Source organism: Heterodontus francisci, chromosome 13, assembly GCF_036365525.1.
Source record: "Heterodontus francisci isolate sHetFra1 chromosome 13, sHetFra1.hap1, whole genome shotgun sequence".
Lineage (NCBI taxonomy): Eukaryota > Metazoa > Chordata > Chondrichthyes > Heterodontiformes > Heterodontidae > Heterodontus > Heterodontus francisci.
Genome location: NC_090383.1, coordinates 35,030,152 through 35,058,065, shown reverse-complemented (window position 1 = coordinate 35,058,065; position 27,914 = coordinate 35,030,152). Strand labels below are relative to the sequence as shown.

The 27,914-nt window shown below is 42.8% G+C and overlaps 1 protein-coding gene across 3 annotated transcripts in view; it reads left to right on the top strand.

The window, feature by feature from the left end:
• The window catches only part of LOC137376333 (filamin-A-interacting protein 1-like), a 412,771-nt gene that overhangs the window by 245,327 nt on the left and 139,530 nt on the right, over nt 1-27,914 (top strand). For all 3 annotated transcript variants that reach the window (XM_068044658.1, XM_068044659.1, XM_068044657.1), the window contains exon 4: nt 1,933-2,111. In XM_068044658.1, the coding sequence (XP_067900759.1) occupies nt 1,933-2,111 (179 nt within the window). The remainder of the gene's footprint in view (nt 1-1,932; nt 2,112-27,914) is intronic.

Below are 27,914 nucleotides of genomic sequence, written 5' to 3'. Positions count from 1 at the left end.
AGTGGTCATTCCTACCAATACTGTCATGGACAGATGCATCTGCGACAGGAAGACTGGTGAGGACGAGGTCAAGTATACTTTTCCCTCTTGTTGTTTCCCTCACCACCTGCCGCACACCCAGTCTAGTAACTATGACCTTTTGGACACGGCCAGTCCAATTAGTAATGGTGCTACCAATCACTCTTGGTGATGGACATTGAAGTGCCCCACCCAGAGTACATTGTGTGCCCTTACCACCCACCCTCAGTGCTTCCTCCAAGTGCTGTTCAACATGGAGGAGTACTGATTCATCAGCTGAGGATGGGTGGTAGATGGTAATCATCAGGAGATTTCCTTGCCCATGTTAAACCTGATGCCATGAGGGCTCCCAGGGCAATTATCTCCCACCTGTATACCACTGTGCAGCCACCTCTGCTGGGTCTGTCCTGCCAGTGGGGCAGGACATACCCAGGAATGGTGATGGCAATGTCTGGGACATTGCTGTAAGGCACGATTCCGTGAGTATGACTGTCAGGTTGTTGCTTGACTCGTCTGTAGGACAGCTTCCCAAATTTGGCACAAGCCTCCAGATGTTAATAAGAAGGACTTTGCAGAGTCAACAGGGCTGGGTTTGCCATTGTCGTTTCTGGTGCCTAAGTCGATGCTGGGTGGTCCGTCCGGTTTCATTGATTTTGTTGCAGTTTAATACAACTGAATGGCTTGCTCGGCCATTTCAGAGGACATTTAAGAGTCAACCACATTGCTGTGGGTCTAGAGTCACATGTAGGCCAGACCGGGTAAGGACAATAGATTTCCTTCCCTAAAGGACATTTGTGAACCAGATGGGTTTTTATGACAATCGACTAGCTTTTAATTCCGGACCTGCTTTTGACTAATTGAATTCAAATTCCATCATCTGCCGTGTTGGAATTCGAACCCATGTCCCCAGAGCAATACCCTGGGTCTCTGGGTTACTAGCCCAGTGACAATACCACTACGCCACCACCTCCCCCGAAGGTACAGGCTGCCTTATTAAGTTCTGCAGTATATTGCACTGTTAGTGAGTGTGTCCATTGAGCTAGATACAGCCTAGCACTGTGGCCCTCAATACAAAGTTGATGAGTAACATTGATTTATGCTATCATTGAGTTTATTGTGCTCAGGGTATTCCTAACAACTTACCTCCCGTTGTTTGGAACTTGGCTATTGTGTGGAACAGCAGCAGGGTCTAAACAGAACAGAGAAGCAGAGATGCTGCGAGCAAATTATCCAGTCCACACAATGAAAGAGAATTTTTTTTTAAATCTCCACGCTTTACAGTTAGGTTTTAGATTAAAGGGGTTGTTGGCAGCACTGTTCAGTGAAATGTAAAAATCCCAACCTAAACTGTTGCATTTCGCAAATCAGTGTCCCCCACCTCCATGGCAATGGGTGAATGCATCATCAAATGTGATACTGAGCCGTGGAGCTTGGGAGGGTCTCTATTGTGATGCCTGCTCTGTGCTAATGTGGCTGATCTTATCAGGGGTCAGCGCTGTCCTCAGTACTGCTGGAAGGAGAAAGAAAATCAGCTGGGGTTCTCATTGCTGTTCAATTTCCACAGGCCCTTTGCTGGAAAGGCTGCGTGTGTGGGTGTGGAGGATAGGATCAGGCTTGAGTGTAATGTCTGCGACAGTTGGGTTGCTGACACTCAATTAAGTACAAGCATAAAGAAATGCCACTTTGGCAAGTTACTGGATGCCTCTTAGAGCCCATGAGTTGCCACCTCCAGGAAATGTCAGCATCCACAGGAGAGAAGGGGAGAAATTCAGGGAGGGGGAAATCAGCTGCTGGAATTTGCAAACACCTTTCTGTGGGTGGGAAACCAAGGTTGAGGGATAAGTCCAGTAAGAGGTAATCTAATAATCCAGGGGTATCCAGCCTGATTGTAATATTTCTTCTCTGTGACTGCAGCTGGACATGCTGGTGGAGAAGCACAGAGAGACATATCGGCGTATGTTGGAGCAACTGCTTCTGGCTGAAAAGTGTCACAGGCGTACTGTGTATGAATTGGAAAATGAGAAACACAAGCACACAGATTACATGAACAAGAGTGATGACTTCACCAACCTCCTTGAGCAGGATCGGGAGAGGTAAGGACAAAGAGGACTTGATGTCACCGTCCTGTCCCACAGTGTTCATTTATTATGCCAGGTTATTCACTTGCCTTACCTCAATACTTTAAGAGAAATGGACGAATTAACTTAGTGACAAACCATTGATGACATGAACTAACAGATACCCAGAAAAGTATTACAAGTCTGTAACATAGCAAAGCTTTTCAGGTGCCATACACCATGACAGCTAAGCTGGTGTAATTTATTAATACCAGTTGACTTCTACAATGAGACTGTTTGTTGGTGCGTTCTGAGTCTCCACATAAGGCATGAGATAATTTTCGTAGAGTTTTTTAAAAATGAAATGATTTACTTTTTATGGCTCTCTTTTCAGTTCGATATTCCCTGCCATCTCATTAATTTCGAAAAAATACATCACAGGTAATAAGGGCAAATACAGTCCCCACTGCTTATAGTAGACGTATATGTGGGAGTGCAATTTGCCTGCTATATGCGATGGCCTGTTTATTAGGGTAGCATTAAAAATTAGAAGTCATTTCAATTTCAATTTCAAAGGTGATCACAGAGGGTACGGTTAAAATTCACATTACAGCATGTAATAAAGATAGCTGAAACACAAATAAAAGCAAAAGTGCTGAAAAAGCACAGTGGGTCTGCTGTACCTGAATAAAAACAGGCATTTCAGATGACTATACATTTGGACATTACTAACTTTATTACAAACAGCAATAGTTCAACAAATGGCTTCATCTGTTTCCTCTAAGATGATTGACTGTAAACACTAGTTCACCTGAAAGGTAAAGGGTCTCTCTCTTTGCTTTGGTCAATCTGCCCGCAGTAAACATAGCAGTTAGGACATTATAATCAGCAACTTTAAAATTGATGTTAATGCAATAGGTAATGGTTATTACTGCTTGGCCAACAATCCTTTTAAATGAAAGCAAAATACTGCAGATGCTGGAAGCCTGAAATAAAACAGTAAATGTTGGAAATAATCAGAAAGTTAGGAGGCATCTGTTGAAAAAGAGAGTTAATGTTTCAGGTTGATGACATTTCATCAGACTGGAACTCCCCTGCTCTTCTTTGAATTAAGCCATGGGATTTTTTACATCCATCTGAGAGAGAGGACAGGGCCTTGATTTAACATCCTATCTAAAAGACAGCATCTCTGACAGTGCAGCATTCCCACAGTACCGCACTAGAGTGCTAGCCTAGATTTTGTGCTCAAGTTTCTGGACTGGTTGTTGACACCCCAACCTTCTTATTCAGAGGTAAGAATAGAACCATAGAACCGTAGAAAAATTACAGCACAGAAGGAGGCCATTCAGCCTGTCATGTCCATGCCGGCTGAAAACACTAGCTGCCCAATCTAATTCCACCTTCCAGCACCTGGTCCATAACCCTACAGATTACAGCATATCAGGTACATGTCCAGGTACCTTTTAAAAGAATTGAGGGTTCTGCCTCCACCACCTATCCTGAGTGGTGTGAAACAGGGCTGTGTTCTCACACCTACACTGTTTGGGATCTTCTTCTCCCTGCTGCTCTCACATGCGTTCAAGTCTTCAGAAGAAGGAATCTTCCTCCACACAAGATCAAATGGCAGGTTGTTCAACCTTGTCCATCTAAGAGCGAAGACCAAAGTACGGAAAGTCCTCATCAGGGAACTCCTCTTTGCTGATGATGCTGCATTAACATCCCACACAGAAGAGTGTCTGCAGAGACTCATCGACAGGATTGCGGCTGCCTGCAATGAATTTGGCCTAACCATCAGCCTCAAGAAAATGAACATCATGGGACAGGACATCAGAAATGCTCCATCCATCAATATCAGCGACCAAACTCTGGAAGTGGTTCAAGAGTTCACCTACCTGGGCTCAACTATCACCAGTAACCTGTCTCTCGATGCAGAAATCAACAAGCGCATGGGAAAGGCTTCCACTGCTATGTCCAGACTAGCCAAGAGAGTGTGGGAAAATGGTGCTCTGACACGGAACACCAAAGTCCGAGTGTATCAAGCCTATGTCCTCAGTACCTTGCTCTACGACAGTGAGGCCTGGACAACGTATGTCAGCCAAGAGCAACCTCTCAATTCATTCCATCTTCGCTGCCTCCGGAGAATCCTTGGCATCAGGTGGCAGAACCGTATCTCCAACACAGTAGTCCTCGAGGCGGCCAACATCCCCAGCATATACACCCTACTGAGCCAGCAGCGCTTGAGATGGCTTGGCCATGTGAGCCGCATGGAAGATGGCAGGATCCCTAAGGACACATTGTACAGCGATCTCGTCACTGGTATCAGACCCACCGTCCATGTCTCCGCTTTAAAGACGTCTGCAAACGCGACATGAAGTCCTGTGACATTGATCACAAGTCATGGAAGTCAGTTGCCAGTGATTGCCAGAGCTGGCAGACATCCATAAAGGTGGGGCTAAAGTGTGGCGAGTCGAAGAGACTTAGCAGTTGGCAGGAAAAAAGACAGAAGCGCAAGGGGAGAGCCAACTGTGTAACAGCCCCAACAACCAATTTTATCTGCAGCGCCTGTGGAAAAGTCTGTCACTCTAGAATTGGCCTTTATAGCCACTCCAGGTGCTGCTTCACAAACCACTGACCACCTCCAGGCGCTTACCCATTGTCTCTCGAGACAAGGAGGCCAAAGAAGAAAAAGAAGACCATTCCTGGCAGTGAATTCCAGATACCCACCACCCTCTGGGTGAAAAAGTTTTTCCTCATGTCCCCTCTAATCCTTCTACCAATCACCTTAAATCTGTGCCCCCAGACCTCTCTGCTAGGGGAAACAGGTCCTTCCTATCTACTCTATTTAAGCCCCTCATAATGTTGTACATCTCAATTAAGTCACTCCCTCAGCCTCCTCTGTTCCACGGAAAACAACCCTAGCCTATCCAATCCTGGCAACGTTCTTGTAAATCTCTGCACTCTCTCCAGAGCAACTATGTCCTTCCTGTAATGTGGCGACCAGAACTGTACTCCAACTGTGGCCAAACCAGTGTTTTATACAGTTCCAGCAATACATCCCTGCTTTTGGTATTCTATACCTCGGCCAATAAAGGAAAGCATTCCACATGCCTTCTTCACCACTTTATCTATCTGTCCTGCCACCTTTAGGGACCCAGCTCTACCACTCCAAGGTCTACCACTGACCACGGTTGACATATTCCAGCGGTGCCTTATCAATGTTAGCGGTGGGAGGAGTAGGGACTTGCTGCAGTTGAAGAGAGGGCAGGTTTAGGAGAAACATCTTACTACCACTAACAGTGAGAGTTGTGAGGGTCTGTGCATCACAGGCAGACCTCAGGCCCAGCAGACAGTGCATGGGTCTGAGGGGATGTCAACGCTGGTAGGTTAGGGATTGAGGATGAAAGGCTGCTGTTAGAGTTTGTGTAACATCACAGGAGGAAGTACTTCATTTGGAGACAGGTAGAGGTCAGAGATTAACACTGTGATTAAAAGTCCTTTATTTTGTGTTAAACACATTTTCAGCTGCATTAATCAAACTGCACCAAAGTTACCACTCTTAAATATATTAAGGAATATTTTCAAGCAATTTAAAAAAAAAATGTTTTAAAACACTGGTTCATGACAGATTTTGAATTGGTGATATGCAAATGAGTTTGAGCGTAAACTCAAGAAAAAAACCTTTTCCAAATGGCCACAATTTGCGCCGGATTGCCGATTGCACCCAAAGCAGAAACCCTACCCTTGGCTCCAACAATAACAACAATTTGCATTTACAGAGTGCATTTAACATAGTAAAATGTCCCAAGCCACTTCGTAGGAGTGTTATCAAACAAAATTTGACACCGAGCCACATACGAAAGTAGTAATACATGCTTTCTTTTATTCGTTCATGGGATATGGGCATCGCTGTCGAGGCCAGCATTTATTGCCCATCCCTAATTGCCCTTGAGAAGGTGCTGGTGAGCTGCCTTCTTGAACTGCTGCAGTCCATGTGAGGTAGGGACACCCACAATGCTGGAGGAAGGGAGTTCCAGGATTTTGACCCAGAAGGAACGGCGATATAGTTCCAAGTCAGGGTGGTGTGTGGCTTGGAGGGGAGGTTGCAGGTGGTGGTGTTCCCATGCATCTGCTGCCCTTGTCCTCCTGGGTGGTAGAGGTCGTGAATTTGGAAGGTGCTGTCTAAAGAGTCTTGGTGTGTTGCTGCAGTGCATCTTGTAGATGGTACACACTGCTGCCACTGTGTCGGTGGTGAAGGGAGTGAATGTGTGTGAATGGGGTGCCAATCAAGCGGGCTGCTTTTTCCTGGATGGTGTCGAGCTTCTTGAATGTTGTTGGAGCTGACTTGTGCCTTGTAGATGGTGGACAGGCTTTGGGGAGTCAGGAGGTGACTTCCTCACTGCAGGATTCCTAGCTTCTGACCTGCTCTTGTAGCAATGGTATTAATATGACTACTCCAGTTCAGTTTCTGGTCAATGGTAACCCCCAGGATGTTGATAGTGGGGGATTCAATGATCGTAATGCCATTGAATGTCAAGGGGAGATGGTTAGATACTCTCTTGTTGGAGATAGTCATTGCCTGGCACCTGTGTGGTGCAAATGTTACTTACATGTGATCAAAAGCTTGGTTAAAGAGGTGAGGTTTAAGCAGTGCCTTAAAGGAGGAGAGAAAGTTACAGAGACAAAGAGATTTAGGGAGGAAATTCAATAGCTTAGAGCCTCAGTAACTAAAGACACAGATACTGCTGGTGGAAAATTCAAAATTGGGACTGCACAAGAGGCAAGAATTGGAATGCAGAGATCTTGGAGCTTTGTAGAGCTGGAGGATATTACTGACAGGGAGTCTAGGCCATAAGTCAAGATATTGGGACAGGAGGGCGATCAAACTCTAGCCAGTGTGAGTCTCCATCTTCAGGAAAGGAAAAGGAGATAAAATTGAAAACAAAATAAAGAGCTGGAGAAACATAGCGATTATGATGTGATGTTAGAAAATGCACCAGAATGAGAGATCAGAGTCAGGGACACTGTGAAGTACTTGCAGAGCTCATACTAGAGTTTAAAAGGGGGGAGGGTTCTGAGACAAACAGACAAAGAAGGAAAAATACACGCCTCCTTTCTGCCTCAGAAGTGTTTACAGACAACCCCATTCTGGAAATGATCGATAAAATCTGTAATGTTTCAAATGGCTTAAAACATTTCCTCATGCGTAAAGTTTGGTATTTAACATTTTTTTTATTCGTTAATAGGATGTGAGCATCGCTGGCCAGGCCAGCATTTATTGCCTATTCCAAATTGCCCTTGAGAAAGTGGTGGTGAGCTGCCTTCTTGAACTGCTGCAGTCCATGTGGTGTAGATACACCCACAGTGCTGTTAGGAGGGTGTTCCAGGATTTTGACCCAGCAACAGTGAAGGAATGGCGATATAATTCAAGTCAGGATAGTGCGTGACTTGGAGGGGAACTTGCAGGTGGTGGTGTTCCCATGCATCTGCTACCCTTGTCCTTCTAGGAGGTAGAGGTTCTGGGTTTGGAAGGTGCTGTCTAAGGAGGCATGGTGAGTTGCTCCAGTACATCTTATAGATGGTACACTTTGCTACCACTGTGCTCCGGTGGTGGAGGGAGTGAACGTTGAAGGTGGTGGAGGGGGTGCCGATCATGTGGGCTGCTTTGCCCTGGATGGTGTCAAGCTTCTTGAGTGTTGTTGGAGCTGCACTCATCCAGGCAAGTGAGGAGTATTTATCATACTTTTGACAGTGCCTTCTAGATGTGGCATTCACTTTGCTGTGTAGAAGTTTCAAAGGTGTCACAGTTAGACTGAAAATCTGAATATAGAATTGTTGACATCAAAAGATTCCTTGAAAAACATTTAATTTAGTAGACCAAATGGCACATGCTGGGAAATACTTAAACCTGCTTCCCCAGTTTTCCATTTTACCAGGCCACAGCTGTTTCCCTGTAGATACTGAGTGATGCCTGGACTTAGCTCACTATCCCTTCAAATATGGAGCCACTTCTGAATGCAGTGCCAGGATGGAAGTCTCCTCTATCTACTAGCTGCAAAGATTTTAGGTGAAATGAGTGTGGAAGGTATCAATATTCATAAGAGTAAAGTGCCACTGATTTGACACGTGTTGATCACATCAAAACAGGCCAAAATACATATCTAATTTGGAGAAACTGTAAGTTTACACTGTTGTGATTGGAAGGATCCTTTGGATGTTGGCTCTAATTGCGGAGAATTCCTAATAAAGTGGATGAATTAATCGTGCAAATAGATGTAAACCGATATGATATAGTCGGGATTACGGAGAATGGCTGCACGGTGACCAGGGATGGGAAATGAACATCCAGGGGTATTCAGTATTTAGGAAGGACAGACAAAAAGCAAAAGGCGGTGGAGTTGCATTGCTGGTTAAAGAGGAAATTAACGCAATAGTGAGGAAGGGATGATGATGTGGAATCTGTATGGGTAGAGCTGAGAAACACTAAGGGGCAAAAAAGGTTAGTGAGGGTTGTCTATAGATCCCCAAACTGTACTGGTGATGGTGGGAATGGCATTAAGCAGGAAATTAGAGACGCATGCAATGAAGGAACATCTGTAATTATGGGTGATTTTAATCTGCATATAGATTGGGCAAATCAAATTAGTCACAATACCATAGAGGAGGAATTCATGGAGTGTATATGGGATGGTTTTCTGGACCAATACGTTGAGGAACCAACCAGACAACAGGCCATCCTAGACTGGGTATTGTGCAATGAGAGAGGAATAATTGACAATCTAGTTGTGCGAGATCTCTTAGGGATGAGCGACCATAATATGATAGAATTCTTCATCAAGATGGAGAGTGACGTAGCTGATTCTGAGACTAGGGTCCTGAATCTTAATAAAGGAAACTACGAAGGTATGAGGCGCGAGTTGGCCATGATGGATTGGGAAATGTTACTTAAAGGGATGACGGTGGATATGCAATGGCAAACATTCAAAGAGCGCATGGATGAACTGCAACAATTATTTATTCCTTTCTGGCACAAAAGTAAAACGGGAAAGGTAGCCAAACCATGGCGTACAAGGGAAATTAGAGATAGCATTAGATCCAAGGAAGCGGGATACAAATTCGCCAGAAAAAACAACAGACCTGAGGATTGGGAGCATTTTAGAATTCAGCAAAGGAGGACCAAGGGATTGATTAAGAAGGGGAAAATAGAGTACGAGAGTAAGCTTGCGGGGAACATAAAAACTGACTGTAAAGGTTTCTATAGATATGTGAAGAGGAAAAGATTGGTGAAGACAAATGTAGGTCCCTTACAGTCAGAAACAGAGGATTTTATTATGGGGAACAAAGAAATGGCTGACCAACTAAATGCATACTTTGGCTCTGTCTTCACAAAGGAGGACACAAATATCATATCAGAAATGTTGGGGAACACAGGGTTTAGTGAGAGAGAGGAACTGAAGGAAATCAGTATTAGTAGAGAAATGGTGTTGGGGAAATTGATGGGATTGACGGCCGATAAATTCCCAGGGCCTGATAATCCCAGAGTACTTAAGGAAGTGGCCCTAGAAATAGTGGATGCATTGGTGGTCATCTTGCAAGATTCTATAGACTCTGGAACAGTTCCTACAGATTGGAGGGTAGCTAATGTAACCCCACTATTTAAAAAGGGAGGTAGAGAGAAAACAGAAAATAGACCAGTAAGCCTGACGTCAGTAGTGGGGAAAATTCTAGAGTCCATTATCAAAGATTTTATAGCACAGCACTTGGAGAACAGTGGTAGAATTGGACAGAGTCAGCATGGATTTACGAAAGGGAAATCATGCTTGACAAATCTACTAGAATTCTTCGAGGATGTAATGAGTAGAGTTGATGAGGGGGAGCCAGTGGATATGGTTTATTTAGACTTTCAGAAGCCTTTCGACAAAGTCCCACATAAGAGATAAGTGTGTAAAATTAAAGCGCATGGGATTGGGGGTAGTGCATTGCGATGAATAGAAAATTGGTTGGCAGACAGGAAACAAAGAGTAGGAATAAACAGGTATTTTTCCGAATGGCAGGCAGTGACAAGTGGGGTACCGCAGGGATCGGTGCTAGGACCCCTACTATTCACAATATATATTAATGATTTAGATGAGGGAACTAAATGTAATATCTCCAAATTTGCAGATGACACAAAACTGGGTGGGAGGGTGAATTGTGAGGAGGATGCAGAGAGGCTTCAGGGTGATTTCGACAAGTTGAGTAAGTGGACAAATGCATGGCAGATGCAGTATAATGTGGATAAATGTGAGGTTATCCACTTTGGTAGCAGAAACAGGAAGGCAGATTATTATCTGAATGGCTATAAACTGAGGGAGGGGAATATGCAACAAGACCTGGGTGTTCTCATATACCAGTCGCTGAAGGTAAGCATGCAGGTGCAACAGGCAGTAAAAAAGTCAAATGGTATGTTGGCCTTTATAGTGAGAGGATTCAAGTACAGGAGCAGGGATGTCTTGCTGCAATTATACAGGGCCTTGGTGAGGCTGCACTTGGAATATTGTGTGCAGATTTGGTCTCCTTATCTGAGGAAGGATGTTCTTGCTATAGAGGGAGTGCAGCGAAGGTTTACCATACTGATTCCTGGGATGGCAGGACTCAAGTATGAGGAGAGATTGAGTTGGTTAGGATTGTATTCACTGGAGTTCAGAAGAGTGAGGGGGGATCTCATAGAAACCTATAAAATTCTAACAGGACTTGACAGGGTAGTTGCAGGAAGGATGTTCCCGATGGTGGGGGAGTCCAGAACCAGGGGTCATAGTCTAAGGATACGGGGTAAACCTTTCAGGACTGAGATGAGGAGAAATTTCTTCACCCAGAGAGTGGTGAGCCTGTGGAATTCGCTACCACAGAAAGCAGTTGAGGCCAAAACATTGGATGTTTTCAAGAAGGAGTTAGATATTGCTCTTGGGGCAAAAGGGATCAAAGGATATGGGGGAAAAGCGGGAACAGGTTACTGAGTTGGATGATCAGCCATGATCATAATGAATGGCAGAGCAGGCTCGAAGGGCCGAATGGTCTACTCCTGCTCCTATTTTCTATGTTTCTATGTTTATAAGGCACACAAATTGGATAAAGTAAAGGGAATGATACAGTCAAGTGAGGAAGAGTCGAAGGGCTTCCCTCTTTTCCCTCTCCTTGTTTGACCACAACAAGTTTAATTCTTTCTTAAAGTGGATATACTGGCCAATTCAGTTGGTTTGATTACTTACTTGCTATGATTATAACAAGAACCAATCGGACAGGTTTTCTTGCGTTAACAAAGAAAAAGGTTAACTTTATTGTACCTAAACCAAACTAATAAAGTAATAAACAATGCCCCAACTTTCACTCACACACACACGCTGAAGGTTTACATACACACAAATCGGTTACAGAATGGGAAAAGGTAGATTGGTTGAGTTAGAGTCCATAAACAAGTTATACAGTCTGTCGAGATGGTGATTCGGCTGGCTTCTACCTGAATTCAGTGGTCCTGAGGCTTTTAGCTTGAAGAAGTAGATGTCTGGTTTGGAGATAGCGATGCGGATGAATACCTCCAGCAGGGTTTCTGACTGTAGCCAGAGTATGCAAAGGTGGTCAGTCGACAAGCAGGATTTGAAAGCTTTCAAGCTGGAATGAAGAGAGAGAGAGAGACCCCCACTTAGGGTCTGCTCATGTCAGAGTCCAGTTGCTTCTCCTCTGCTGCAGAGAAAACATCAGCTGACACAGATGGGGAGGGGCTTGTCACATGACAGTCGCTCAGTCTTTCAAACATAGCAGTTAGCAGTATTTCTCTGCTTGCTGAGAGAACAGGTAGTTCCTCTAAACTTCCTGGGTCTTGGCTCTTGCTGGGAAATTAGCAGACATTTTGTCTCTCTCCTCACAGTCCTTTGCAACGGAGGATACAGTGTAGCAAACTAAGTGATCATCTTAAGCTGAAAAGATGACTTTGCTGGCAGCTTGTCTTTTTAGAAATGTCTTTTAAAAAATAAATGCAGATCTCCAGTCAGTGGATTGAAGAAAATTATCATTCAATAAAGCCATTGGCATAACAGGATCTTTACACTTTTCCGATCTGAATTATACCTGACCTCGGAGTACTGGTTGCTGATATTGAGTACAAAAAACTGGATAAATGGTCTCTATTCCAGCGCTGACGTTTTTCATTTTATTAAGTGCAAAATTCATAGGAAATAAAGAAAGAAAAAATCCTGATAGGATGGGTCAGTGCACACCCAAGCTAATTTACTTGGTGACTGAATGACAGTTCTTTCAAACTGACGTGGAGGTTCACCTGTAAACATACTTGGTTTATGTGGGTGGAAAATACCTTGTGTATTACAATTGCTATGGATGAGGAGAGGTGTGTATGTATTTGGAGAAATGTGTGGTCCATGTAGAGGTGTACATGTATGGGCTGATACATGTGTGTGGAATATATATTGGTCAGTATGTGTATACCATAGAGGTGGTCAATGTACATGTGTCGTGTATATAATTTGCAGAAAAAATTCTATGCGCATGTTACTAAAATGGTGAAAATCATCATCAGACAAATGAAAGCAAATTTTAATCAACCACAAAACAAACTGAATGTGGACCCACAAGCATAAGCAGGGCAGAGTAAGTACAGGGGCTGAGTTGTGCATGTACAGAGCTGTCCAGTATAGTATTTCAACTACAGCAATAGCTGCTGCAGTGTGTTGTGAAATTGCAGTCCTCCAACGGTATTCCATTGACATCATGAGCTTTAAGAGCAAGAAAAACAGAAAATGCTGGAAATACTCAACAGGTCCGGCAGCATCTGTGGAGAGAGAAGCAAAGTTAATGTTTCAGGACTGAAACGTTAACTCTGCTTCTCTCTCCACAGATGATGCCAGACTTGCTGAGTATTTCCAGCATTTTCTGTTTTTATTTCAGATTTCCAGCATCCGTAATATTTTGCTTTTAATTTAGCTGTATGAGTAAATTAGCCAACATTTATAAATTCATGCAAAACCCTTGAGGACTTCCAGCTTTGTAACATGACATAAGCTAGGTGCTGTCGTTACAATATATATGTATACTATTTTAGTTTTTAAAAACAATTTTGTTCAGTAATTAAGTTGTTGACATGTGGACACATCTCCTGGGACTATGAATGATGCCGTGGTGGATTGATGCTTTTTCTGGGTAACAGAATAATAAAACTCCTATTTCTCCACAAAGAAAAACAATTTCATGATGAACACTCAACTCTCTCTAAACCCTATGTCTATCCGGCCTTGAATACTACTGTCATATGTGAAAGCTCTGCTCTTGCACTTGGACAGATTAATAAAAAGACATGTCCTCTACAAATAATCCTTTGCTCTCTTCTAAACTTGCACTCTCGTCCAACTTATTCTTTCTCAAGACCTACAATAATAGAACTCTTTAAAACACCACCTTCTCAAGGGCAACTAAGGACAGGCAATAAATGCTGATCTTGCTAGCAATGCCCACATCTTGAGAAAGAATAGAAGAAAAAGACACTTTAAGTGACTGGGCAAAACTGTGACAGCGTTCAATGTGGGGAAGTGTGAGGTCTTTCGCTTTGGATATGAGAAAACCAAATCAGAATATTTGCCTAATGATGAGAGACAAAGAACTGTGGAGGAACAGAGGTGTGATTGTCTGTGTAAACAACTCACTTAACAGTTAGAACACAGGAACAAAAAGTAATCAAAAAACTGCTGGAATGTTGACCTTTTTATCAAGGGGGTTGAAATATAAAAGTGAGGAAGTGATGTTTCAGTGATATGGAGCCTTGATCAGATCCTTTCTGGAGCACAGGAAGAATATATTAGCCTTGGAGGAGTTACTGTGCAGATTCACCAGAATGATATCAGAAATAAAAGAATTAAATTAGCAGGACACGTTGCTGCTCGTATTACCTTAAACTTAGAAGATTGAAGGGTGGGGAAATCCAGAACAAGGAATCACACTCATAAAATTAGAACTAGGCCATTCAGGAGTGAAATCAGGAAGCACTTTTTCAAACAATGGGTAGCAGAAATCTGGAACTTGCTGTCCAAAAGGCTGTGAATGTTGGCTCCGTTGAAATGTTCAAACCATGATAGATTTTTGTTCAGTAAGGGTATCAAGGGATATGGAGATAAGGCAAATAAATGACGTTGAGGTCGAGATCAACCATGATCTAATTGAATGGTGGAATAAGCTTAAGGGACTGAATGGCTTACTCCTATTCCTATGTTCCATCCTCAACCTTGCCTTCCTCTTGCAATCCACAAGATTTATTTTGTTAAAATTGACCTTGGTGACCACAGTTGCACATTCACCCACATCCTACTGTGTGCATCACTACATCACCTCTCACATTACCTTGTCAAGCCGACTCCAGCACATCACTCCTCACATCCATTTACCATGCAAGCGCACTTCCTCACATCCCCATCTATCTATCCACCACTCCCACTTCCCCTCACCAAACACACTCCATCAATTGGATGAAAGCATGTATCATTACAGTTACTCATAGGTTTGCTCTTTGCCCTGTTGCAGGAGAAAAGAGCGCAGAACACAAGGGAGAGGGGAAGAACCAAAGATGGGCCTCTACAGATTACGCAGTTGACAACTGCAGATGAGAAAGTGCAGAAAGTGACATCTCAGCACGCTGGCCATAGGGACCTCCCAGCTCCCTGAAGACAGAATCAAATATAATACACATATGTCATACCACACTCAGATAATGCGTAAACTTCAGCAGCAAGTGAAATATGATCATCTTCATAACAATCATTTACAACATTATCTTGCAACTACTAATACATACCTTTTATCTCCCACAAGGCCTTCACCCATGCAACAGCAGTTCATGGACATCGCAAATGACAAATCCTCAGAGGAGATGCTTCCTTCTGTCACAGGGCTCATACTTTGTGCAAATGCAAAATACTGCGGATGTTGGAAATCTGAAATAAAAACAGAAAATACTGGAAATTCTCAGCTGGTCAGTTCTGATGAAAGATTATCGAAATGTTAACTCTGTTTCTCTCTCCAGAGTTGCTGCCTGACCTGCTGAATATTTCCAGCACTTTCTGTTTTTATTTCATACTTACCATGCACCAGGTCAGATACTTGCACTTTGGTAAGACAATAGTTGGGGTTTCACCTAGTGATTCACTTTTCACAAGTGAGAAAGAGCAGATGGTGGCAGGGACAGCAATAGAGATACCACATCAGAGGGTGCAGCCTTCTCCAAGTTTCACTCAGCTGGATACAGATGCTGTACCATGGGCCTCATTGAGGGAAAGGATAATCATTGAGGACTAGTAGAGAATGTGTGATATACTGACAGGCCATCCAAGCACAACTGTCCACAATTGCAGAGGGAATGGAGGAGTCCACCTCAAGCATGAATGCGGTGATGTTGCAGGGCAATGCAAGGTTGTCTTCTTGCATATTGTGGCCAATTCCATGGAACATCAAGTGTGGCAATCAAATGTGTCCACATACGCCTTGATCACGGCCTGAACACTCTGGATGCCAACATGTCTGGTTCTTTATGTATGATGGCAGATACCTTAGCCTTAACCTTACAGCATCTGACTGATCTCCACCAAAATGCTATCCAGCAGAGTGAAGTGCAGCTAGCCCATGAGAGTAACGATAGCGAAAGAGGACATGGAAATGGATCTCCACTCAAATTATTCCCTCTTCTTATCCATTGCGTCCACCTCAGCCAGTAAGTACCCAATATGCTGCCTCGCTGGTCGAATCTGCCCTGCACGGGTGAAGGTGGACCAGTCTTTGATGGGCCGTCATGGGCTCCAAAACCCAGAGGTCATTGGCCAAGAGCATCTCAGTGGTCAAAGCAGGGATTTGAGCAGCCTGCCTCTACCTCACAGCATCACAGAATTGTTCGAGCACAGAAGGAGGCCATTAGGCCTGTCGTGTCTGCACTGGCTCTCTGAAAGTGCAATTTACCCAGTGCATTCTTTCCCCCCTTGTCCCCAAAGCCTTGCACATTCTTCCTTTTCAGGTAACAATCCAATTCCCTCTTGAATCCTCAATTGAACCTACCTTCACCACACTCTCAGGCAGTGCATTCCAGGTCCTAACCACTCGCTGCGTTAAAAAGTTTTTCCTGATGTCGCTATTGCTTCTTTTGCCAAATAACTTAAATCTGTACCCACTTGTTTGCGATCCTTCCACCAATGGGAATAGTTTTTTCCTGTCTACTCTGTCCAGACCCCTTATGATTTTGAACACACAGGGGATGAAACCACAAGGGTTGCACCTGGAATGGTAGGAAAAGGGAGAGTGAAGCTTTGTCATTTATCAAATGCACATGGATTTTGTGAAAATGTTAGATTGAGACGCTTCCATTGTTTAGTAGTATCACCTAAAATGTATTACTTTGCACCAGTTTACCCTGATACCCATTCTTGGCTCCTGGGTGGCAAGTTACCTTTTATCTTGTTTGATGGTGAATGGGAAGACATGAATTGATGGGGACCAATGGGGCGGATTTGCAATGAGTGGTTGCTTGTTTACAGGACTGTTTTGTGGCAGTGACATTGAGGGTGAGGGGAGGCCAGAAATGTGGCCATTGCATATGGGCCAGATTTTGGGCCACTGGTGGTAACTAAGTGAACCTTGCATCAATAAGGGCATCTCTGGCAGCAATGTGAGCAGCTGGTGCTGCATTGCTGTTAACACCTTCATCCTTGTTTTCTTCCTCTTTCTCCTCATGCTTGTCTGCAGAAAATCTACACTCTGTGCCTTGTTCTTCATGCAAGTCCAAACCTCACTGCTGTGCAATGCACACCATGACCATTCTGGAGACCTTGGCTGGGGAGTATTGAAGGGCATCTCCAGATCTGTTCAAATCCACCTGAAGCACATCTTCAGCATCTGATGACTTGTTAATCACTCATCTAGTGGTCATATGGCATTCATTTTAGAACTGTTGGGCTTCATTGATTCTCAAAGATGTCATCAGCCAAGTTTGAAAGGAGTATAGAAGCATGGAAATAGCAGTAGGCCATTTGGTCCCTCAAACCTGTTCAACCATTCAATGAGATCTGTGACTAAACTCTATATAGCTGCCTTTGCTCCATGGTCGACATCCTTCCATCTACAAAAGATGATGGACATGCAGCAAACAATTCATTTAGGTTGGGTGTCTTCTCTTGGTGCACCTTTGCTGATGGCTGTGAAGGCCAATTCTTGAGCTGCAGGTTCTGCCACAAGTGCCACCCATGAAGCTGTCAAGTGACGCTATGAGTTGTTGTTTTTGGCATTGGTGCCTGTTGCCAAGCTGCTGTAGTCACTGGTCGTCAGAGTAACGCACACCAGTCCATAGGATGTGTCGATATTTTCCTCTTTCACAAGCTCATGAGCCCAGGTGTGATAGTCAACATTTAGGGCCTTCATGTCATGCTTGCAAGCATCCTTGAAGCAGAGCTTTGGATGTCCCACTGGTTGTCTGGCCCCAGCTACCTCACCATACAGAAGGCCCTTGGATATGCGACCATCTTCCATCCTGCAGACGTGTCCAATCCACCAAAGCCATCTCTGTTTGATTACTGTCAACATACTTGGAAGATCTGCCTTTGAGAGGACTGCTGCATTTGTCACTTTGTCCTCCCGGGATATACCCATAATGCACCGCAGACAGCGATGGTGGAAATTATTGAGCTTCTTTTCCTGGTGGCTGTAAATCGTCCATGTTTCACAGCCATACAGCAAGGTGCTGAGAACACAGGCCTTATAAACCACAGCTTGGTCCTAAGGGTCAAATCCCTTAATATCTTTGGTGAACAAAAATCTATCAATCTCAGATTTAAAATTAACAGTTGATGTAGCATCAACAGCTGTTTGGAAAAGAGAGTTCCAAACTTCTGCCACACTTTGCATGTAGAAGTGTTTCCTAATTTCACTCCTGAAAGGCCTGTCTCTAACTTGTAGGCCATGCCCCCTTGTCTTATGCTCCCCAGGCAGTGGAAATAGTTTCGCTCTCTCTACCCAACAGTTACCCTCAATATCTTGAAAACCTCAATAAAATCTATTCTTAACCTTCTAAATTTCAGGATATACAGTCCTAGTTTTTGTAATCTCTCCTCGTAATTTAACCCTTGGAGTCCAGGTGTCATACATGCTGCACTCCCTCCAAAGCCAGTCCTTGACTTTTAGCTTGCCGGTTCAAAGAAGTTAGGGAACTTGGACTGCCTAGGATGAAAGCATCATGGCAGCACCCTGGGAAACTTGTGCACACCTACAGAAATACCTTTTCGTAATTGCACACTAGCTGTACATTGATGGATCAGAAGTTTTTGCGGGTCACAAATACTCCTGGCTGATCTGGGGTGTGCAGATTGCCACATGTGTGCAGTCGATGACACCCTGCACCTGTAGGAAGCCAGGCAGAGACGCAAACCTGAGTGCCTGCTTATTTTGGTGTCATTGCAGGCGAAGTTGGCTTAATTGCTGGCCCTGGCAAACAACCCATCAGTGGCCTACCTTAGGCTTTTGTGCACTGCCAACTGGGAGATCCTGGATATGTCTCCAGCAGATCCCTGGAATGATCCAGAGGTAATAAAAGTTGAGGACAGGGTGACTTTGACACCCAGTGGTAACCCGTGTCACCAGGTCCAGCAGGGAGCAGGTCTTCATCTAGGAGGCTGTGGATGTCTTTCACCACCTGATGCAACAACCTGAGCCTCCTGAACCACTGCTGTCTTGACATGCAAAGTATACTCAGCCTTTGCCTGTACACTCTGTGTCACGGGTATTGCCTTCTATGAGCTGCACCCCTCTGCTGCTCCTTTCTCTGCTGTCTGGCTGCAGATCTCTCAACAACAGGCTGCTACTGATGGTGGTGCTGCTGCTGGTCATATTGCTGCTCTTTCGAGATCCAGGTAGTTGTAAGGTAGTTAAAGTGCCACCCATCCTGATACAATTCAGAAAACCTCCGAAGTGTCAACGTAAACTCTCAGCCAAAGTACTGTGAACAAATCCTTTCACATTAGTAGGTAAGAAAGCAACTGTGAGTGCTGCTTATTTATTGCAGTATTCGCATGAGTTTTAATTAGTCCCCTCAATGGCTGTTGTGTTCTCACCTTGGTTTCAGTGGTGATTTTCAGGAAGCTTGGGAAAGCCATAGATGCGATGTTAAAGTTAGAAGTGTTAAAAGTTGAAATATCCCTTCATGTTAATAGGCAACCCCCCAATTTCCCAAGAGGGGTTAAGCACAACTAACCTCATGTGCTTGAATTAAACACAGAAATTGGCAAGTGGAGCCAACTTCCAGCATTCTCGCATTTTTGCTGTCTTATAGCCCCTCCCCCACCACCTACAACTAAACCCGCACACTCCTCCATGTTAAAATTCCCCCTGTTCCCACCTCAACAGACGAGGATCCCACTCCCCAAGGCTGCCATATCCCATCACCATTATTGCAGTTCTCCCGGACCTAAGACTTCACCAACAGAAAACATAATTGATCTCAATGGTAGATGTCCATTGTATACTTGCCTTTTCTAGCTATGAGTGTAACCACTGCATGTTGTGCAAATTCATTTTAACATTCAACAAACTAAGAGCTGAGAGAATTGGATTCTGACTTTTATGCCTGATTCTCCAACTGTGCTTCTAGTTAGTGAGATTCCATTATTTGGGGATTATGATCTACACTCTGTGAGGCTCTGTATTCCGAAATTTCCAAAACTAAATCCTACAGCAATGTGAGGTTGTATTGCTTCAACCACATTCTACATCCATTTTTCTGGCTAAATTCTGAGTATAACCACAGGTTGACTATATGGTTTGCAAAATCGAGTCTCAGATGGAAAATATATGCTGTAATTTGACACTTTGTGGCCAACCTCATTATATAAATGAATGAAAATATATACAACTAGTTCTATATAATATGTCGCATGAGGAAAGTAAATTCTTTCTGAGATGTGTAATTCCTTTTGTGGTTTCTTTAAGAACTTACTCGTAAAGCTTCAAAGTTACACTTTATGGGCCAATGGAATATTCTGGCTCATTTACTTTGTTGGCATTTTCTTTGCTGTAACTGATTAAAAATATCCTGAATGGACAGTAGATGAGATGTGCCTTGTGGAAATGTTTTTGACATATGTTGTGTGCTATAAAGGAACACCGTCTGTTTAAAGCATGTGTTCTGTTTGTTTGCAGTCCGATTGTGTTGTTATATTAGGTGCTGTAAAGCATGCGTCTCTAACAATGCCTATTTAGGTTGAAACAACAGGATCCTTGGCAGTAAAAGTCTCATTCCTACTGTACAGTTTATAATTCTCTCGGCAGATTCTCTGTCCCCTCAGGAATGCACAAGTCAGTCTCTAAGCAATGCATGATTGCACATTCCTTTCTGCTGCTGTCATTCTGGCTGCTCTTCTGATGGTGTAATGTTAGGACCAGGTCACTTCTGACAGAGAACTGTGATCTGTAACCAATAAAAGATTGCAACCCTGCCGCTCCACTGCCACTACCATGCCCCCTCCAGCTTTTAGATGCCCTGCTACAGGAAATTCTGGTCCATTAAATTCAGCACAGCAACATGGCGACCAGAGATGCCTTTCAAAGTTTCAATATCTCCACCAAGGAGAGTTTGTCAGAATCAGAGCGAGTACTAAATGATATTTGTTTTGAAAATACGTGCTGTGAGCAGTCTGTAACTGGTAACAAATTGGCATCAAGGAAAAGTAACCAGCAGTCAGTTATCTGAAGTAATTTATTGTATAGCTGTACTTGCCCCTGAATCACCCATCCCAGGTAACCCAAATAAGATTCCAAGAAGCAAACACCTTTTCTATCCCATCATCGTGATTTAGTATTCCATTCAAATCTGGATGAATGTTATAGTGAGCATAATATGAACACATCACAAAAATTCATCTTAAATAAAAAAAAGCCCGTTCAGTGCTGCAAATTAACCTAACTACACAATTTACCAGAGTAAACTGTATGTGTACAAGTTGCAGACTAGGGTACTGCTGTGGGCTCTCACCTTGTTATAAACTTCTATACGCCCTAAGGATGAGTCAGTTAAACAGAATACTGTGAATAACCCACCTTGCTATAAAACTGCATGTAAAAGCTGTCCTAATATCTTACACTTGCATGTCTCTCATCTGAAACTTCATTCAAATGTACCTGCATTAATTAGCGATTCCAAGGGTCAGTGTTCATGAAGTTGGTCTTCGATAGATGCTGATAACACATTCAGTTTTTGGAATGATTGAAATTTTTTTAGGAACTCTTTAGTCATGTAAGTGGTATGTACAATGTAGACAATGTATGTACAATGCCTGTACCAATCAGAGTTCACTTGCCAACCAATCAACACTCTCCTCATGCAGTATAAGTTGTTGTTTTCCCTTACATTGGTTATTCTTGCGTATTGTCCTGATGAGTGCAAGATGAAAAACTTCGACACCATGACTCTATTTTCAGCAATTCTCAAGTTCTGTACGACCAAACGACTATAAATACAAATCTACTATGGGAAATAAGCAGGGAAAACAAATATATTTTAAAGAAATAAAGAACCTGTATTGATAAAGCATCTTTAACAACCTCCAGAGATCTCAAATGGTTTTACAGCCAATGAGGTATTTTTGAACCGTAGTAACTGTTTTATTGTCGGAAAAGTAGCAGCCAATTTACACATCACAAGGTCACACAAACAGCAATGAGACCTGTTCTAGTGATGTTGGTTGAGGAATAACTTTTTTCCAAGACACCAAGAGAAATCGCCTACTCTTCAAAAGTTGCTACGGGATTTTTTACATCCACCTGAGAGGGCAAATGGACCTTGGTTTAACATTTCATCTGAAAGATAGCACCTCTGGCTCAGTACTGCACTGAGGTGTCAGCCTTGATTATGTAAACAATTGAAAAGTAAAGGAAGCTTTCTGAGGGAGAGAGGAGGGAACAATAATAAATAAAGTAGTTGCAACTTAAGCAAAAACTGCAAATCCACAGTGGGAGGTTGAACAAACAAATAATATTGTTAAATAACTGACAATAAGAGGCTCTGGGGAGCAAGAAGAAACAATGTTACATCCATCCTCAGCAAGTTTCCGTAAAGTGACAAGTGAAAGGTATGACAAATATTACAGCTCCAAAGAGGCGCAGGCCAAGATCCTGGCAGTAATACCATCATAATGTGGGTTTCGTGGGTTTCCGCCAGGTGCTCCGGTTTCCTCCCACAGCCAAAGACTTGCAGGTTGTTAGGTAAATTGGCCATTGGTGGGGATGTGGTAGGGAATATGGGATTAATGTAGGATTAGTATAAATGGATGGTTGTTGGTCAGCGCAGACTCGGTGGGCCGAAGGGCCTGTTTCAGTGCTGTATAAATAAATAAATAAAATAAAAAATAAATGTCTGCCCGTGCTACTACAGGCACATCTCAGGTGCCCACCTGCCACATGCTCCTGGAAACTCTGACACCAGCCACCATTGAGAGGAGGTGTCTAGTTCCTCTCCCCCAGAGACCTTTCACAGTCTTCCTAAAGCCCTATGCATAATGGGGCCAATCCTAAAATTCTGTTTTTTTTCAAAATTTCCCAATTTCAGAGGTTCAGAACATTTATCTGGCCACTGATTTCAATGAAAGGTAAAATTAAGGGATGCATAAAGCCAGCATTTCACTAGTTTCCATCAGTTTCCTGCTGAGCAGGCTTGGTTAAATTTTAGCTCTGTATAAGTGGTTGGCTTTAGAGTGAGTTAAAATCGGGCTCTCTCTCTCTCCCTATATATATATATATAATATATATAATATATATATATAGTGTACTAGTAGAGTAGTGCCTTAATGCAAAATATTGTGTCGAGCTGCAGAATCCTGAGGAGCGAACATCGTAAAGTGAAGTACACATTCAGTGCAATAGCTCATTTGTACACAGAAGCAAGTTTTGCAATTGAATAATTCACTAATAGCATTTGAAAGCAGGTGCACAGGGCTATTCTGTAGTACTGACCTTAGGATTATGCAAGGAAGACTACCTGAAATCTTGAACAGATTGAAATTATACACTTACGTAGAGTTAAAATTGGGGCCCTATGTGAGGCAGATGCAAACTAAAGACAACTCTTTCATTGTCCCACACAGATTATCTGTCATCAAAGCCACAAAACAATGCATTGTACATATTTTAAAGAGATATTCAAAGCACTGTTTTATAAACATAGTAATTGGCTGATATTACCGTAAAAAGAAAACAAAAAAAAAGGTTGGCATCTCTTTTGGACAGTGAGTAACTTTAAAACAACCCCTTGGCATATTTTGTGAAAATTGAAACATCTATTTGATCCTAGCCTGCTCGGCAGGAAACTGATGGGATTGGGTGCAATGCTGGCTTTACACCCAGCCCAATTTTACTTTCCATTGAAGTCATTGGCCAGGAAGATGTCTGACCTATGCACACACGGGAATAGACACCTGAGAACGCAAACCAGAGTCTTTGCAGATTTCATAAAACACAAAAGCAACATTTGAAGAGTTTATCAAGAACACTTTAACCTCGAGCCATGAAACAGAAGTTTCAGTATTTGTTCTGTTATGGCCACGTGGTGAGGGGTGAGGGTGGTTCCTATTGTTCAACTCCCACCTGACCGCAGCACGTGTTGTGTCATTAGGGTTTTAATCCCTTTGTGTTTTATTTGTCAAATAAACAGACAGCAACGGGTTTTCTTGTCGGTTTAAAACAGAAGATTAATTATTTATTGAGTACTATGCCTTATCACGAAATTGTTGCAACCACATCTCACACACACACAAGAGACAGTTGGAGAGGATAAGGGGAAAGTGGTTTGAAGTGAAGTAGGGTTTTGGGGTTGCAAGTCTGGGGTGTTTGTAGATTTCTCTGTTGGTTGAAAGTTCAGTATGAAGATAGGTAATCACTTCCAGTTCTGTGCTGCACAAGTTGAAATGTAGAACTCACAGCAGGGTGCCTTCCTTTTGACTTGCTGGATTTATTCCCAGCTGTCAGATGGACAAGCTTTGGAGGTACTTTTTCCTGGATCTCTCTCTCTCTCTCTCTCCAAGGAGCTACCTTTTAAGAAAAAAGTCTCTCACATCTCATCGCTGTTGGGAGAAACAGGTCTTCTTCCCTGTGGTGACCAACAATGGCCCAGGATGTGGGTACTTCACACCTTCTTTGTTTCAGAAGAACCCACTCAATTCAAAAATGTCTCTTGATGGGTTCAGGATGGATGTAAGTGATAACTCTTAGCTTTGGAACATATCCTTCTGTCTTTGCCAGAGAGTAGACAGTTTGAATATACAAGGCCATGTCTTTTGATCTTCGGCAGCCAATTTGAAGCACATTGTCCACTTTTTAAAAAGTAGAGCCCATTTTTATAACGCTTCAGGTTGAGTTCTTGTATTTTCAATCACTGCACTTTACGTGAACGCAACAGTTAACAGATAAGAATTAAAAATAATTTCTAGTTGAAGACATCTGGAAATATAGGGAGGAATGGAGATAGTGTATAGTTAATTAATTTAAAAAAATATTGATTCAAATATTATTCAACCCAAAGTGATATGTTACCACAACTTAAACTGAAGCGATATAATGCTGTAGACCCGATTTTAACCCTAACCCATCTGGGAAGGCCATTTGTTGCATTTGTAATTTGTGGGAACTTGCTGTGTGAAAATTGCCTGCTGCCTTTGCTGACATAACAATGATTGCACTTCAAAAATTATTAATTGAATGCTTTGAAACATCATGAGATTGTGATAAGGTGTTATGTAAATGGAACATTTTTCCCTATATGATTCAAACTGAAGTAATATAATTTGATTACTTCACAGCAGGGAATCCCATATATTATATGTTATCTGCATTGTGATACGACAAAATATAATTCAAAGCTCTGTGATCTAACAAATTGTAACTTTTTAACACTCCTTAAAATAGCTAGATCCTGAAGGACAATATCATCATAAGAAACTGTAGGATTTTAAAACTATCAAAATTCAATTGTGTTGTTGAATTAATGGCCTGTTCTGGCCATGTGCAAGAGTGACAAACATTGCATCAGGTATGTGTCTAATAGCAAGTTATTAAACAAATTCCGCTTGATCTTAGTTTGTGGCTGTTTTGATTAAAGGGAACTGAAGGGTATGAGGAGAGACAGCTGTAGCACAGTATATGATGAAGAAAGGGCAGGAAAGCACTGAACAAGCAGGAACTGAAAGAACTATTGAAAGGCCAGGAAAAAAAAAATGTTGGAAAACCATTTCTTGTTTGTCAGAGAACAGAAGCACCATACATCATTTTGTCATGATTTTGTTTTTATACTCATCATTGGGATTTGGGCGTTGCTAGCAAGGCCAGCATTGATTGCCCATTCCCTAATTGCCCTGAGAAGGTGATGGTGAATTGTTTTCTTGAACATGGAGCAGTCCATGTCATGAAGGTATTCCGGAAGTGCTGTGAGGTAGGGAATTCCAGGAATTTGGCCCAGTGCTGAGGAAGGAGAAACGATACATGTCCAGGCCAGGATGGTGTGTGATTTAGAGGGGAACTTGGAGGTGATGTTGTTCCCGTGTACCTGCTGTCCTTGTCCTTATAGGTGGTAGAACATAAAAACATAAGAAATAGGGGCAGGAGTAGGCCATTTGGCCCCTCAAGCCTGCTCCACCATTCGATAAGCTCATGACTAATCTAATCATGGCCTCAACTCCACTTTCCTGCCTGCCCGCCAAAAGCCTTAACTCCCTTGTAGATCAAAAATCTGTCCAACTCAGCCTTGAACATATTCAATGACCCAGCCTCCGCTGCTGTCTGGGGTTGAGAATTCCAAAGATTAACGATCCTTTGAGAGAAGAAATTCCTTCTCCGTCTTAAATGGGAGAACCCTAATTCTGAAACTTTGCTCCCTAGCTCTAGATTCCCCCATGAGGCAGAACATCCCCTCAGCATCTACGCTGACAAGCCCCTTCAGAATCTTATATGTTTCAATATGATCACCTCTCATTCTTCTAAATTTCAATAAGTATAGGCCCAACCTGCTCAACCTTTTCTCATAAGACAACCCCTTCATAGAATCACAGAATAGTTACAGCACAGAAGGAGGCCATTCGGCCCATCATATCCGCACCAGCTCTCTGAGAGCAACTCAGTTCCATTCCTTCTCCCCGTAACCCTGCACATTCTTCCTTTTCATATAACTGTCTAATTCCCTTTTGAATACTTCAATTGAATCTGCCTCCACCACGTTCTCAGGCAGGGCATTCCAGACCTCAGCCACTCATGTCACTTCTGCGTCTCTTACCAAATACTTCAAATCTGTGCCCTCTTGTTCTCGATCCTTTCACGAGTGGGAACAGTTTCTCTCTATCTACTGTGTCCAGACAAATATCTCTATCAAATCACCTCTCAGCCTTCTCCAAGGAAAACAGCCCTAACTTCTCCAATCCATCTTCATAACTGAAATTCTTATCCCTCGAATTCTCATCCATGCTGGCTTTCCTTAATTAACTCGCATTTGCCCATGTGACTATTGATTTTGTCCTGAATAATTTTTTCTAGAAATTTTCCCATCACCAAAGTTAAACTAACTGGCCTGTAGTTGCTGGGTTTATCTTTAAACCCTTTTTTGAACAAGGGTGTGACGTTTGCAATCCTCTAGTCCTCTGGCACCACCCCCGAGTCTAAGGAAGACTGATAAATTATGGGCAGTGCCTCTGCGATTTCCCCCCTCACTTCCGTCAGTACCCTTAGATGCATCTCATCTGGCCCTGGTGCTTTATCCACTTGAAGAACAGACAGCCTATCTAATACTTCCGCTTTATCAATTTTATCAATCCCTCTAGTAACTGACTTACCTCCTCTTTCAACATTGTCTGGGTTGCATCTTCTTCCTTGGTAAAGACAGATGCAAAGTATTCATTTAATACCTCAGCAATGCCCTTTGCCTCCATGTGTAAATCCTCTTTCTGGACCCTAATCTGCTCCGCTCTTCCTTTTACCACCCTTTTACTATTTATATGCCTATAGAAAACTTTGGAATTTCCTGTAATGCTAGCTGCCAGTCTTTTTTCATGCTCTCTCTTTGCTTCTCTTATTTGCTTTTTCACTTCCCCTCTGGATCTTCTATATTCTGGCTCTCAATAGTATTTTCTACTTGGCATCTGTCATAAGCACACTTTTTCTTTTCTTCTTTATCTTAATCTCTACCTCTTTTGTCATCTAGGGACCTCTAGATTTGTTTGCCTTACTTTTCCCCTTCGATGGAACATACCTTGACTGTGCCCGTACTATCTCTTCTTTGAAGGTAGCCCATTGTTCAGCTACCAGTTTTCCTGCCAGCTTTTGACTCCAATTTATTCACTCCAGCTCCATTCTTACCCCATAGAAGTTGGCCTTCCCCCAGTTAATTATTCCTTCCCTGGATTGCTGTTTGTCCTTTTCCATAGTCAGCCTAAACCTTATGATGCAATGATCACTATTCCCTAAATGCTCTTTGACTGATACTTGATCCACTTGGCCCACCTCATTCTCAAGGACCAGGTCTAGCAGTGCATCCTTTCTCATTGGACGAGCAACATAGTGTTGTAGAAAACTTTCCTGATCACACTCTAGGAACTCTGGCCCCTTACTGCCCTTTACACTACTATTATGTTTGGATAATTAAAGTCCCCCATTATAACTTCCCTATAATTTTTGCACCTCTCCATAATTTCCTTGTAAATTTGTTCCTCCATGTCCTTCCCACTAGCTGGTGGCCTATGGACAACACTGAGTAATGTAACCGCACCTTTTTTGTTCCTTAGCTCTAGCCAAATTGATTTT